The sequence below is a fragment of the Microcebus murinus genome, chromosome 14 (genome assembly GCF_040939455.1).
Source record: "Microcebus murinus isolate Inina chromosome 14, M.murinus_Inina_mat1.0, whole genome shotgun sequence".
Taxonomy (NCBI): domain Eukaryota; kingdom Metazoa; phylum Chordata; class Mammalia; order Primates; family Cheirogaleidae; genus Microcebus; species Microcebus murinus.
In genome coordinates this window covers 71,986,251-72,000,343 of record NC_134117.1, presented here as the reverse complement: position 1 = coordinate 72,000,343, position 14,093 = coordinate 71,986,251, and the positions used below count along the sequence as shown (strand labels likewise).

At 48.6% G+C, this 14,093-nt stretch overlaps 1 protein-coding gene across 1 annotated transcript in view; it reads right to left on the bottom strand.

Annotated features, from left to right (window-relative positions):
* LOC142860985 (FERM and PDZ domain-containing protein 2-like) overlaps nucleotides 1-14,093 on the bottom strand; it is a 77,965-nt gene that overhangs the window by 49,954 nt on the left and 13,918 nt on the right. Inside the window, exons 9-12 of the mRNA XM_076009663.1 lie at nucleotides 13,602-13,776; nucleotides 11,414-11,561; nucleotides 10,622-10,760; nucleotides 2,240-2,395 (exon numbers count right to left, since the gene is read on the bottom strand). Of these exons, the coding sequence (XP_075865778.1) occupies nucleotides 2,240-2,395; nucleotides 10,622-10,760; nucleotides 11,414-11,561; nucleotides 13,602-13,776 (618 nt within the window). The remainder of the gene's footprint in view (nucleotides 1-2,239; nucleotides 2,396-10,621; nucleotides 10,761-11,413; nucleotides 11,562-13,601; nucleotides 13,777-14,093) is intronic.

Below are 14,093 nucleotides of genomic sequence, written 5' to 3'. Positions count from 1 at the left end.
TCGGGGGCAGGCAGAGTTGGTCACCAGAGCCGGGGCCACCTGCGAATGGCTTCCTTTTGGTTTGTTTTGTTTTCTTTTTTAGTGAAAAAGAAGAGCCACAAAATCTGTAATTAAATAATCCAGTGACTGTCTATAGAGAAGTAACTGGGTTCTGCGATGGGTCCAGATTACAGCCCGGCAGAAGAGGCTGCAGTGCTGGAGTCGCAGCAATAGATAGCAGCAGTGCTCCAAAGTGCTCCTCACCACCAGCCCCGCATTCCACTCACGGGCTGTGTCCTTAGGAGATTAAGCTATAATTTAGGTAAAAAATCCTCAGTATTATTTTAAATAGTCTCATATTGGAAAAAGCTTATATGTCAAACAATAGAATATTGAGAGAAAAAAATTAGGGTACATGTGTTGATTCAAATTAAGTTTTTAAAACATCAGTGATATGGGATTATGTGAATATATAAAGTGCATATATAACATAAACCCAATTTTAAATATATATATTAATATATGCACACATATACAAATGCACAGAACAAAGAGAGAAAGATTAATATTCCAAAGTGTAACTGTGCTATCTCCAGGGGGCAGAATTATCAGAAATGTTTGCTTTTATAATCAGAGAGGGAAAAAATCTGAACAAACCTTCCCCCTGACGAGAGGGTCCCAGTGTGCCCTGCAGATGACGAAGTCCCGTCTAGGTCGTCTGCCGGCACCACAGCAGGCTGCACACAGCATTCACAGCCCCAACCCACCCACCAAGGGGGCTGAGAAAGCCAGAGTGCTCCCTGACATGCATAATGAAACCAAATCCATCCAGGGCTTTCCGTAAATGATTTTTAAAAAAAGCTTTCCTGTATTTTTGCTTCTGAGCCTGCTGGCTTCTTTTATAACAATTTTTCATCGTTTAACCAGGGAGGGAGGGGGAGGGACTCACTGTTGGAGCCCAGCCAGGCTTGGGCAGAGGCTAGCAGGCAGCATCCATCCTGCAGAAGCGCCCCTGCAGGGCTGAGGCGCTGGCCTCTAGGTTTGGTTCTGTGTGTCTGTGGCTCTGTGGCCACTCCCCATCAGAGGGCTTTTGCAGTCCCCACTGGTTCCCTGTCAAGGGAATGCTGTATCCTCTTGACAGGGAACATACAGGAAGGCCAGACTAAATATGGAATGCACTGAGCCTGTGTTCATCTGGGCTTCCCACATGAAACGTTTGCAGGCTCACACCATGCTAGGTGCAAGGATAGTTCTGCAAAACAACTAGCCAAAAAGCAAAGGCCAGGCCTAGTTTGTCTGTTCTGATTTCAAATGCCAGTCTCTATTAAAGACAAGAAAACTTGGGCAGAATATTTCTACCCATCTTAGGAGACTCATGTACAGAGAAATGTGAAAACCCTCAAGTTTCCTTTTAAAGCTGTTCCCCAAATCTAAAGGCCCAGCCCGTAGCCCATCCTGGGGAAGCTGGGGGCCTCCTCCCACTTGTACCCTGGCTGCATCTTCACAGGCAGAGTGGCCACTCCCTCTCTGGTCCCATCATCTTGACTTAGAGTAGTTGGTATTGTTCGTTGTCTCATTGAGCATTTATCAGCTTGCAGATCTCTGGATACACGGAAGTCCTCCCCAAGAGACTTGGGACTCCCCAGGGGTTGGGGGAGGGAGCACCTGCTGTTTGTCTCTGTCCCCTGCAATGCCTAGCCCACAGTGAACAGAGGCACTGGAGTAAGCAAAGGCTGTTCATCACTGTGCATGCCTACAAACATGGGGGCATCAAAGTGCCACTGCTTTTGTGCAACGGGCGAAGAGAGTGTGGGCTGAAGCCTGGGCCACACCAGCTGTGCTGTGCTGAGGACAGCTGCCCAGAAGGCTGCAAGCTCTGGGTCTTCCAATAGCTTTGCTTGGACTCAGACTCTGACTTGGTGCTTCTGTTGTCTTGCATGTCATCATGAGAAATGTGGTCTCCCCACTTATAGAAAAGTGGCTGGGGTGCTGCTCTAAGATTAAAGAAAGGCCCTACCACACCCACCCTGGCTCACTAAATCCTATCTGTCTTTGGGTCATTTCCAAGGGCCTCTGCTTCCTGGAGCCTCTCCTTGGCCTCAGGGCCATGGGGGGCTTCCTTCCTCCTCTAGCTGAAGACCTTTGTTTGTGCCTCCTAGTGGGTCTGAGCACATCTGGCCCTCAGAGAAGGTTCCAGAAGGGATTGCTAACTGCATTCCCTTAATGACTAGCATTGCTGTCAAGGTCTGAAAGGACTTACCCTCAAGAACTGCAGCTCAGCATCCTCTCCCCAAAGTGCAGAACTGAGCCGGTGCCTCTCCGAGACTTCCGCTTGGACCTGGAGAGCAGTCATTCTCTCAATCAGACTTGCGGGGATGTAATCTTCAACTCGAAAGTACGCCTGACTCTCTACCTGCTGGAAACAGGATGCAGAAGGAAAGGGACATACGCAAGATGCCGTCTGTGCACTCTGAGCAGAACGAAACCGTGTCTCTCGTCACGACCCAACAAGGGCGCCGACGAAGGATGCTTCTTTGAGGTGCCCACCTGGGATATCATTTTCTACTACATTAGAAGCAAGACCAAACAGTACAACATGAGCAGATGGAGGGAAGAAAGACGCCACCTGTTTCCAAGCCCCTTCTGCGCACTGGTGGTCTACACAACACGTTAGGCTCACAGCAATGCCATGAGGATGGCAGTATTATTGCCATGGCCAAGATGAGTGAGGAGAGAAGTCATTCAACAGGGCTGAGATCACACCACTTGTAAGTGACAGAAACAGGATTTGTTCACCCAAAGTCTTCATTCATTCCATGATGCCACACCCCTTCCCAAAAGGCACAGCAAAACCCTGGACCTAAAATTTTGTTTCTTTTTATTCGTTCAGCATTTCTCCACATGTCCACATGTGCTCCTAGCATATGGTCCATCTCTTATGAGGAGGGTCTCAGCTGTGGCACCATCTCTGTACACGGAGGTGTTTAAGAAGTAGCCCCCTGAACAAGGGAAGACCGTATGCCCCCATCCCGCCCGTGGTCTGAAGCTTCATCGAGGCTGCTCTGCGGGGGACTGAGGCCATGTCCCCCTAGGAGAGGCTGGGAGATTGGATCATTTGCTGCCCGCTAGTGGATTCGCTGAACACAGACTCTGGGCCTGAGAGAATCATGGAGGAGCGAGCTTGGGGTCCACTGCACAGAACGAGAAAGGACTGGGCAAAAGGAGAAGCCGACTCTGCCTGTGTGTTTCTGCATCAACTTCTCCTGGTCTGAGCAGGCCCCTGCCAGCCTCACCCCGGGCAAGGTGGCCCCCCAGCTGAGGGCAATCACCCACAAGGATGGCAGCAGGGACTGGGGGTCTGGCCTTCTCAGGGCCAGACGTGGATGAGTTGGCCCAACGTGGGGATCTGAAGGGAACGGCACAGTGTCCACTGAATGCCACACTCCTGGTTTGGCACAGGCTTGTCCCCATGTGGCCACGGACTGAGAATCTTGCAGCTTGGTGCTGACCCCATGCTGGTCCTGAGCTCAGCTCAGAGGCTCAAAGGGAAAGAAATTTCCCAGCAATCTAGTGCATAAAAAAGCTTTTAGAGAGCTATTAGAATGGCCAAAATCCAGATCACTGACAACACTATATGCTGGTGAAGATGTGGTGCAGCTAGAACGCTCATTCATTGCTGAACAGAATGCAAAATGGCACAGCCACTTCAGAAGACAGGCAGCTTCGTACAAAACTAAACATATACTTGCCATATGATCCAGCAGTCATACTCCTTGGTATTTACCCAAAGGAGCTGAAAACTTATGTCCACACAAAAACCTGCACACAGATGTTTATAGCAGCCTCATTTATAATCACCAAACTTGGACATAAGAGTGTACTTTACTAGGTGAATGGATAAACTGTGGTATGTCCAGACTGTGGAATATTATTCAGCACTGAAAAGAAATGAGCTGTCAAGCTATGAAAACATATGGAGGACCCTTAAGTGCATATTACTAAGTGAAAGCATCCAATCTGAAAAGGCTATGTACCGTATGATTCCAACTATGAGACGTTCTGGAAAAGGCTATGGAGACGGTAAAAAGATCAGGGGTTTGTGAGGAGGGAAGGATGAATAGGTGGAGCACAGAGGATTTTTGGGGCTATGAAACTACTCTATATGGTACTGTGAACATTAGTTATACAAATTGGGTCGTTATTGTCATACTCCCCTAAATCAGAGTTGAGGAAAATGCACTCAGGGCACATAGCACCTACTCCAAGAACTAAATTTTTCCACAAGACCAGTTATACCTAGCAATTGCTGAACTGCCCTGCCATGACTCTAAGACTGGCTTCGCCTGCTATTGTCATTCCCCAATCACAGCCCACGGCTGCCAAGCTTCTCCAGTGCAGATGAGCTTTCCTTCAAAACAGTATGTGACCTTTCTCTCTCTAATAAAACGCCCCCACTTGTCTATGTTCTTTGGGCATACTGAAGACCACCCAGTCTATGTGTGTGTGACTCGAACTGCAGTTCTTGCTTCCCAAATAAAATGTTTTAAAGTTAGAGATTGGTCTCTATATTTTACTTGACTTTGACAATGGTCAAACCTATGGAATGTGCAACTCCAAGAGTGAACCCCAACGTAAACTATGTACTCTAAACGATGATTATATGTCCATGTAGCTTCATCGATTGTAACAAAGGTACATGATGGTTTAGGATGTTTACGGGAGCCCCTGAAGAATATTTTCTAAGGAGAGGCATATGTAGGGGCAGGGGGCGAATGCGAAATCTCTGTACTCATCACTCATTTTTTCTGTGAATCTAAAACTGCTCTAGAAACTAAAGTCTATTAGAACATTAAAACATTTAAATATTTGGGATCTCTGACCCAGAATTGCATTGCTAGGAATATATTCAAGAGAAAAAGTCAACATGGAATGAAAAAGGTTCCAGACACAAGTACCTCTACATCTGTGTCACTGATCAAAGAGAAAGACCAGAAGCAACTCGAATGGTAACAGTTTCCATCTCCACAGTGCTACTGGGTGAGTACCCCACAGGAGGAGAACCAAGAAGTAAAGGAAGGCCCGGTCCTGCCAAGGCGCCACTCTGAAGGATCCCAGGGAAGGCCACTGCAGGACATGTGCCCTTAAGTGAGAAAGCAGAATGCAAGTCAAACGTGGAGATGTTTACTACGGTATACAAATCACTGCATGTGAGAAAAGCACCCAGAGAAAATTTGTTCTGCTGTGATGATGTGATTAAGGAGATTTATTTTTATACTAAATTGTCTTTGTCTCCCTCTTTAAAATGCAAATGTAATCATGTCACTTCCCTGCTTAAAATTCTTCAGGGGCTCCCAATCTTTCACAACAGTGGTTTTCAAATTATTTTTTCCAGCACCAGAACCATTTATCAAACAAAATATAAGCCCCTTCGGAGGGCACACTAAGTCTTCCCAGATATGACAGGCGGCATCCACCCAGCCTGGAAACCACCCACCCCGGGCTGCAGTGAAATACCTGCAGGCCAGCTTCCTCCTCCTGCTCACTCAGCAGCATAGGGAGGGGCTTGGGGAGGTGTCAGGGACTTCTGGGCCTCCTCTAACGCCCTCTGAAGTACCTACCAGAGCCACAGTTCTCTCAATTGTGAATGAAAATAGCACCAGCTTTTCAGGGTTGATACAAGGATTCAATGACGCCAAGCATGGAGCAGGCCTTCCATAAATAGGACTGAGTGAGTAGATTGCAAATGAACAGCTTTGGGTAACCTGCTGCCTTACACATAGGAAAAAGGACAAAGGTCTGTGTTGGGGGTCACATGGGAGCAGCAGAGAGCATCTCAGAAATGTTCTGGTCCCAGGACACTGGGAGAGGCTGAGGCTTGGCAGGATCTGGGGTTGAGGGAGCAGGAGATGGAGGAGGAGATCCCGCTGAGGCAGACGCTGGGTGAGGTCAGCTGGACAGAAATGGGGGTCATCAGAATGGGGCGTTGGAAATGGTCAGTTTTATGGGCCTTGGGGTGCCCAGATATTTGGTCGAATATCTGGGTGTGTCTGTTAGGGTGTTTTTGGAGAAGACTCACATTTAAATAAGAAGACTGGGTAAAGCAGATTGCTCTTCCTAACGTGGTGGGCCTCATCCAATCCACTGAAGGCCTGGGTAAAGCAAAAAGGCTGAGCCTCTTGTAAATAAGAATAAACACCTCTTTGCCTGTCTTCAAGCTAGGACATAGGTCTTCTCCTGCCTTTGGACTCAGACTCGTACTAGAACTACACTCTGGGCTCTCCTGGGTCTCCAGCTTGCAAACTGCAGATCTTGGGACTTCTCAGCCTGCATCACGTGAGCCAATTCCTTATAATAAATCAAGAGAGAGAAAGAGAGAGAGACAGATGGGGATATCCTATTGGTTCTGTTTCTCTGAAGAACCCAGATTAATGTAGGCACACAGGGACAGGTCTCCACCACTGCCCCTGCCCTGATCCCTGGGGCAAGTGACTCCAAAGGCTGATTCTGAGCCTGAGTAAGGGAATATTGCTCAGTCTCCCCAGCTGCCTTCAGTGGACCTGGCCTGTAGTCCCCACCAATGCTAAGCAGTAGAGTTAGACTCAGGTTTGACATCCATCTTAATCCAATGGCTGAAGGTTAGCTGTTGCATCATGTTATATTACAGTACTCCTAATTCTGGAGAAGGGAGAAGGAAAGGTCACAAACAGCAATTGCTACATGCCAGGTGCCGTACATGCATTGCCACCTTCTACCTTTACAGCAGCTTTGCAAGAGATTATTATTTTCCATTTTGCAAATGAAAAAGCCGAGGCTCAGAGAAATAACATGCCTGAGACCATGAGCTACCACTTGCAGCGGGCAGGACTCCAGAATCTCGGCTCACGTCTTCAGGCGTAGAGTCTGTTAAGGACGATCAGTGCTGCCCCGCAAGACACCCTGACCTATCTGCCTCAGCCACACACAGGACTAGACTAGGGGATGCAGAAAGAATCTCAAATGATTCAGTGGGGTAACCCTGCCTTACAGCACTCTCTTCCCAAAGCCCCCAAAGGTAGCAGCGCGAGAACAAGAGGGAGCTAGCTTAGTAAGGACTAAGATCCTTGTTAAGGACCCCAGGCCTGGGACTGAGGACAAGAAGGGGTTTAAGGGTAAGCAGTGACAGAGCTGGAGGCTTGTCAAAAGGGCCGGGAGGAGGTTAAGGGGATCCGGCCAGTTCTGGGGAACTGCTCTTCCAGGCCAGGGGCAGAAAGTGAAGTCCCAGTCCCCAAGGACCAAGGTGGGCACAGGAGAGTGGGTGGCAGGGGATGGGAATTGAGCTGCAGTTCCCGGACACACCTCTGCTGGCTTCCCTGGTGATGACTCTCATCTGCAGCATCACCCAGCCCAGAAGCCTGCACTTCATTCATTCCCCCACGCCTGAGACCAGCAGCTCTTGAGCAAACTCCCTGTGTTTCAAGCTCTACTTTGATGCTGGAGAAATGACAAAACAAAACAAAAAATCTCGCCTTCAGCCAGTTTCCATTCTAATGAAAGAGAAAGACAATGAGACTGAAAAATAAAATGAATGTATCATGCCAGGTGGTGATAAGTGCTGTAAACAGAAACACAGCAGGGGGAGGGGCTGCAGAGGACCCGGATGACTCCAGGGCACAGCAGCCCCTCTGAGGCTGTGCTGGGGAGACGGCAAGACAGGATGGGGGAGAGTCTGAGAAGTGCTTTGCAAACTGCAGCGTGCAACCCATCAGTGAGCTCGAAATCATTTTAGGGGCTCATAAACAGCATTTTTTAAGCCACCTAGAATAGACCAGGAGATATCAAAGTGCTTCACATACAGAAAGGATTCACCTCATTTCCTGAAATTTTTGCTTCAGTTCTGTTGCATGGACACGTGTGTGTCAGGTTATAATGTCCATTTATCATGGTCATGGCACCAAAAGCTAAAAAGCTACTGTTCTCACAGAATCATTTTTAACTTTTGACCTGCCCTTTCTCTTTAACCCATTACCGGTCACAGTGCCGCCGCCCACCCCGCTCACTGCACGGGGCGCAGGGACACGGACGCATGCTGCACCGGGTCGCCGTCTCAGCTGCCACGTGCTAGTCTGCTCAGCCTGCCCTGACAAGTGCCGCGGGCTGGGGCTTCAACAGCAGGAAGCTGCTGTCTCACGGTCCCGGAGGCTCAGGCGTGGCTCCCCCGCGGCCTCCCTCCTGGGCTGGCAGAGCCGTGTCCTGCGTGCTCTCGTGGCCTCCTCTCGCTGCTCGGGCTCCCTGCTGCCTCCTGCGTGTGTCCAGGTCTCCTCTTCATACACGGACTCCAGGCAGACTGGACTGGGCATACCCTAACACCTATTTCAGCTTAATCACCTTTTTAAAAGGACCTAGCTCCAAATACTGTCACCTTCTGAATAGTGCAGTGCTGGGAATTAGGGCTTCCACGTACAAGCCTGGGAGAGGGCGTGCGCGATTCAGCCCTGGCACAAGGCCAGACCCAGATGACCCGGTAGACAGAATGCTGGCAAACATGGCTCCTTTTTCACCAAGCGTATGGCATCACTGACCACCAAGTGCCCACTGATGATGGGCATATATTTCTGGCCATGTACAACCACTCACCTTCTTTTTGGAAATGGAGAACCAACCTTCCTCCCTCTCAGTGCATGCACTTTGCTTCCTGCGAGCTCCATCCCCTGGCTCCTGGGGTGGCCATGTGACCCAAGTCTAACCAATCAGAATATAGCATCCCCTGGCACAGCTTATGGTGGGCACATGCCTTATCAGAACCAATGAGACAGAGTCCCAGGATTTCCATGGCATTTGTTTCCAAGACAGGGACTTTCCCTTTTGTGCTGGGCTGAAACCTGGAGAATGGAATTGGGAAGCGACTGAAGGCAGACCTGCCAGAGGACAGCAGAACCCAGGGACACCCAGGAAGCCCAGGTCCTACTGACATCGTTTGAGTCCCTGTACCCAGCAAGGCCCAAGCATGATAAGGACTCCAGCCCTGGGGGCTGAGGAGACTGGAGGAAGCTCCAAGGTAAAAGAGAGAGAGTGATAGAGCTGGGGCTTGTCACAGGGGTGGGGGAGGCCAAGGGAGGACCTGGGTGCTTCGGTTTTGAAAGACAATAAATTATACATTTTATTCAAGCCAATCTGAGCTCGCTGTCCTATCAGTTGGAATGAAGAGAGTGCTGCCTGATCCCCTGTGCTGGCCCAGGCTGTGGGGGAGGTGCTGCACAGGGCCAGTGGGGAGCGGGGGTTTCTATTCACTTGTGGAGCCAGGAAAGTTGTTGGGTTGAGGCTGGCCTGGAAAAGTTGGTATGATTGGGATGGACATGTGGACACTATGGGAAGGCACTCAAAGGCCCAGGGACATGCCAGGTCTTAGGCTCTCAAGGACTAAAAGGTCCTTTTGAAGATCTCTGGGGCGAATGGGTGGCGGTTAAATTTTGAATCATTTTCTTTTGAGTAGTAATACCTCCTTCACATGGCCCTCTTGGAGAAGAGCATCTCTAAGCATTCCCCATGACACCCAGCTTTATCACATGACAGTAGTGAGTTCCCTCCAAGACAAAGCCTAGCATACTGGCTGGGAGGTCACCAGGGAAGAGATTAGTGGGACCTTTGCCTCCCTTCCTGTTTCCTCTCTGCTCCTACTCATGCACCCCCGAGGTGGACTCCACATTTAGATCCCAGAGCACACTTCCTGGTCTCTGTTGAGGTCCATTGCCAACCCTTTACCTCTCACCTGGACATGGGCAAGGGGCTTCATGAACCCAAAAGCAAAACTGCACTGCTCTCTGTAACAGCTCCCTGGCTGGTCTCTCCTTCCTCCCAGGTGTCCACATTTTGAATCCTAACTAGGTAAATAAATGTATTAGCATCATCCCTCTCTACTTTAAGGCATCTAAAAATTAAATAACCAGTCACCTCTGTTAACTCCCTGAAGATGATAGCAGGACCATCATGGGCAAATTAAATCAAAGAAATTAACATGTGATTCTGCTGCAGTGGCAAGGGCTTGGCCAGCAAGATTAGAGCTGCCATTTGAGAAGAGTGCATCCCAACAGAATCAGCCCTGACCTTAGAATCAAATACACCTGGGCTCAAATTTAGACTTGACCATTTACTAGCCACCTGAACCTCAGGTTTTCTAAAAACCGTGAGCAATAATATGAACCTTGCAATGTTGTTGAGAAAGGGAAGTTAACATTATGGAGAATGTCAGTGCCAGGTACAGGTGATCTCTTAATAAAGGTTGGCTATTACGGTTGATGGTGATGATGATGATGATGATAGGAATTCAATAAATTAGTAAATGTATGTCATTGGAAGGGATCTATTAGACTAGAACCACATGATAATGCACAAACTTGATTCATTCATCTTTGTGTCTCCCAGAGCACAGCAAAGAGCACTCAGTGAATGCTTTTTGGATGGATAGGTGGATGGAGGGATAAATGGAGGACTAGATGGTTGGATGGGTGGGTGGATGTATGGATGGATAGATGTCATTTACCCCAATCTCAGTGGTAGATGCTAACAACACTTCGGAAAGGCATGGTCTCCACTTTACTAACACAACCCCACAACCCCTAACTGCTTCTCCAGTGGTTCCACCGACAGGCCAGGGTGTCGCCTCTACCTCCTTTGGGTAATGGCCACATTCGGCCTGCAAGGCAAGGACCCCCAGCCGCAGCAGTGTCTCATCATCGCCGCACAGCCGCTCCTCCAGGATGTCTTTCCGAAGCTGCAGGTAAAGCTGATGCCTCGTCAGGCTGTGCCTGGGAAGGAATGCAGGAACAACGGTGGCCGCAACGCCGAGGGCAAGGGAGCACACTAACACCAGGAGGTCTTTTCAGTCTGGGCGGTGCAACCTTGGGAAGATGAGATACAACCCAAGAAAACCCAGAGGTAAATGCCAATAAGACAAGTGTGGTCTCCTTCATCCATCCACACTATGCCTCCTGCCACTAATGAGGGTTACCCTATGCCAGGCACTTCAACAAATCCATGGAAATGTTTGTTGCTATGGTTCAAGTGAGGAAAATATTCAGTTCGGTGTTGTTTTTAATGAGCAAAGGACTAAAGAAGCAGTGACCCCACTGCAAACCCATGTCTCTCCCCACCCTCATCACCGGGCTGCCGGGCTGCATGTGGAGGGAGAAGGCAGGCGGGGCAGGAAGAGAGAGCCTTGACCCCGAGTGGCGCACATGTGCAACAAAGGGCAAGCTCTCATTTTGACCAGGCACTGCTCAAAGATCTGACTTTTCCCTCTTGCTCTATCAGGATCCAATCGACAGAAGAACAACCACAATAATCGTTGTTATTAATATGTAACTTACAGTTGCAAAGTACTTGCCTAGCCATGACCTCGCAGTCAGCCTGGACATACTCTATCCCTTAAGGAACAAATGAACAGGTGTGCGACACTCACTGAAGCAGCCCACAGTGGCTGACAAAGAACTGTATCCTCAGGAAGAGTGTGAAGGTGTTCGTGGAGGTCTTCTGCGACTGCTCTCTCAAGCCTTCGGGGGCTATTTCGCACAACCTGGTCTCATTGTCCAGGAAAAAGAACTCTTTGCCTGAAATGGAAATAGAAAGTGTTTGGAGAAAGAATGGAGTAGGGAATGCAACCAGCCATTTCCCCAAATCTATATGCATGCTGGGGGTGGAAGCAGGTGTCCAGAGTGGTTTAACCACTTCGGTACGAGCGTCGACTATAGTTGACAGCCACAGATGAGCGCGCACAGCAACTTTAGCCGGCAGCCATAATATGACTTTTCTAATTTTTCATTTATCAAAATAACATTATGAACATTTAAAAATAACATAATGAAAACATATATGTGTATGTTACCTATTCTGATTGACATGACAAGTAAAGCTGGCTGTAAAGTAAAACAAGCTTTCAGTGCTTTCAAGCTTTCCTCATCACACAAGAGCAAAACAGATCCGTCGTCAATGCACAGCACAGACTGCCGTGCGGACTGTCAGTGCCGCTGTGTGAGGTTTCTCGGCTCGTGAGCACCGCTCCGAAGTGGTTAAATAGCAGTCAGCACATGGTGCTCAGACCTCCAACCCCTGCCCTCTGCCCTCTGCCCTTGCTGCTGAATTCAACACCCCACACCCAACTCCCCCTTCCCTTAGGACCAGTTCTCCCCAAGGAATGGGCAGTTTCCCTTCACAGGTTGGCTGTGAAACCCACCCAAGTTGATCTATATCCAAACCCTTCAGGTGGTCACTTCTGAGTGATTTTCCCAGGAGGCCCCTAGCTAAGCAGTCCTAGAATCATCACAAAGATGGGCTCAGGGACAGCCACCTGACTGGGAAGAGGCAGTAGGGGATAAACTTTGAGGTTGTACTCACAGAGCAGGCACACTGGTTTTACTTAGATTGAATATTATAGATCAATGAAAATATGTTTCTTAAAGATGCCTTTTTCCACACTTTACAAAAGGTTGACCAAACAGCAATTGATCACATCAAAGCATATAATAGTTGTTCTTTTTATCTGGGTGAGGGATCTTTCAGAGGTCTAATGAGAACTATGGGGAGATAAGGACATCTCGGGCCAGGCCTGCTGCGTGTGGTACACTGCACGACCACACAACAAGCTCGTGAGCTTCTCCTACAGGGGCTGGGAGACGGAGGGCCGCTGAGATAGGGAGAGCCAGGATTTAACCAGAAAGCCAACGATCCGAACTCCACCTCCACACAGTGGTTGGAGAGATTCAGCTGCAGCAGAGGGATATTGAGTAGATGGTGTGAAAGTATCAACACCAAAGGAAGACACTTATGTCTAACCCTCGTAAAATGAGGCCAGAGGGAGAGCACTCACATGCTGTGCCTACACCAAAAAGTGCCACAGGAGACATTCTCCGAAGTGCAGCTGGCTGCATGAGTGCCACACGGGCAGCTAGCCGCCTGCACAAGAACACTTGCCTGGCACTCTGCCTCCACTAATGAACTGACATCAACTCCTGCCTCCATAATTAATGATCTTTTGGTTTTAATATAACTTACGTATACTTCTCTTTGTCTACAAAGGCTTCCCTTTGCCTCAACCTCCTCAGATGCACCTATAGTTTGCTATAGCATGTGTGTCCCAGATTGCAATCTCCTGCCAATTCCCAAATAAACTCAGTCTTTGGAGTCTCACTCTGTTGTTATTTTAGGTTGACAATCGAAACAAAGAGTCTCTAATGGAAGGGCAGAGAGGAAAAAGGGTACAGAAACACTTTCTCTTGGACATTTAGAATGGAATTTTAATTTAAGCTTCTGGGGTTGGAGTGCTGAGTCCCCATTAGTCCTGCAGATTAAATGGAAATCAAGTTAGATGTTTTCTTATCTAACTTCAATGCACTGAGCTTGGTCAACCAGATCCAGCCAGCCACAGATACCTACATTATCCTACACTCATTATTTCATGACAATCTTCTGCACTTCCTTGACACTCCACACATGAGCACCTGAAGCCTTCACCATGCTAACTAATGTCTAGGTGTGCAAAATAAGGCCCCCAGTCTCAAGAGGTTTTCCCAGAAGGAATATAGCTCAGGTATCCAGATACCTGGGTTTCTAGAGGCACCCAGCCAGCCGTGGACTCCACAAGCGATGCTTACCTTTCATGTAAGCCAAGCCAAAGTAGGTGATTTCCCCAAGATTGGCAAAGGACATCACGGCGTTGAAGACAGCTCCCACTGTTGATGCCATGTCACACTTCACCTCCAGACACTGCCCACTCAGCAGGACCACGCAGAGGTCCCTGAGCGCCAGATAGGATTTTCCTTTTTTGGTCTGAAAATGGTAACAGTATCAATTGTAACAATAAGTCATTGAGCTTTAGCATGTGCTATTTAATAATTACTGTGCTAAGTACTTTTCATAAATTTAGTTTACAAACAACCCTAAGAGATGAGTATGTTAATGATTCCTATTCAGCAGATGAAAAACTGGGGCTCAGAGATGGTAAAGGACTTGCCCAGGGTTGCACAGTCAGTGAGTGGCAGAACCTGGGTTTGAATCTGACCTCGGCCAGGTTCTGCAGGGCCAGGAAGGCTGGGAGGCAGGTCTGACTAAGGTCCTACCCCTGCAGGAATCTTGGCTGCCCCTGG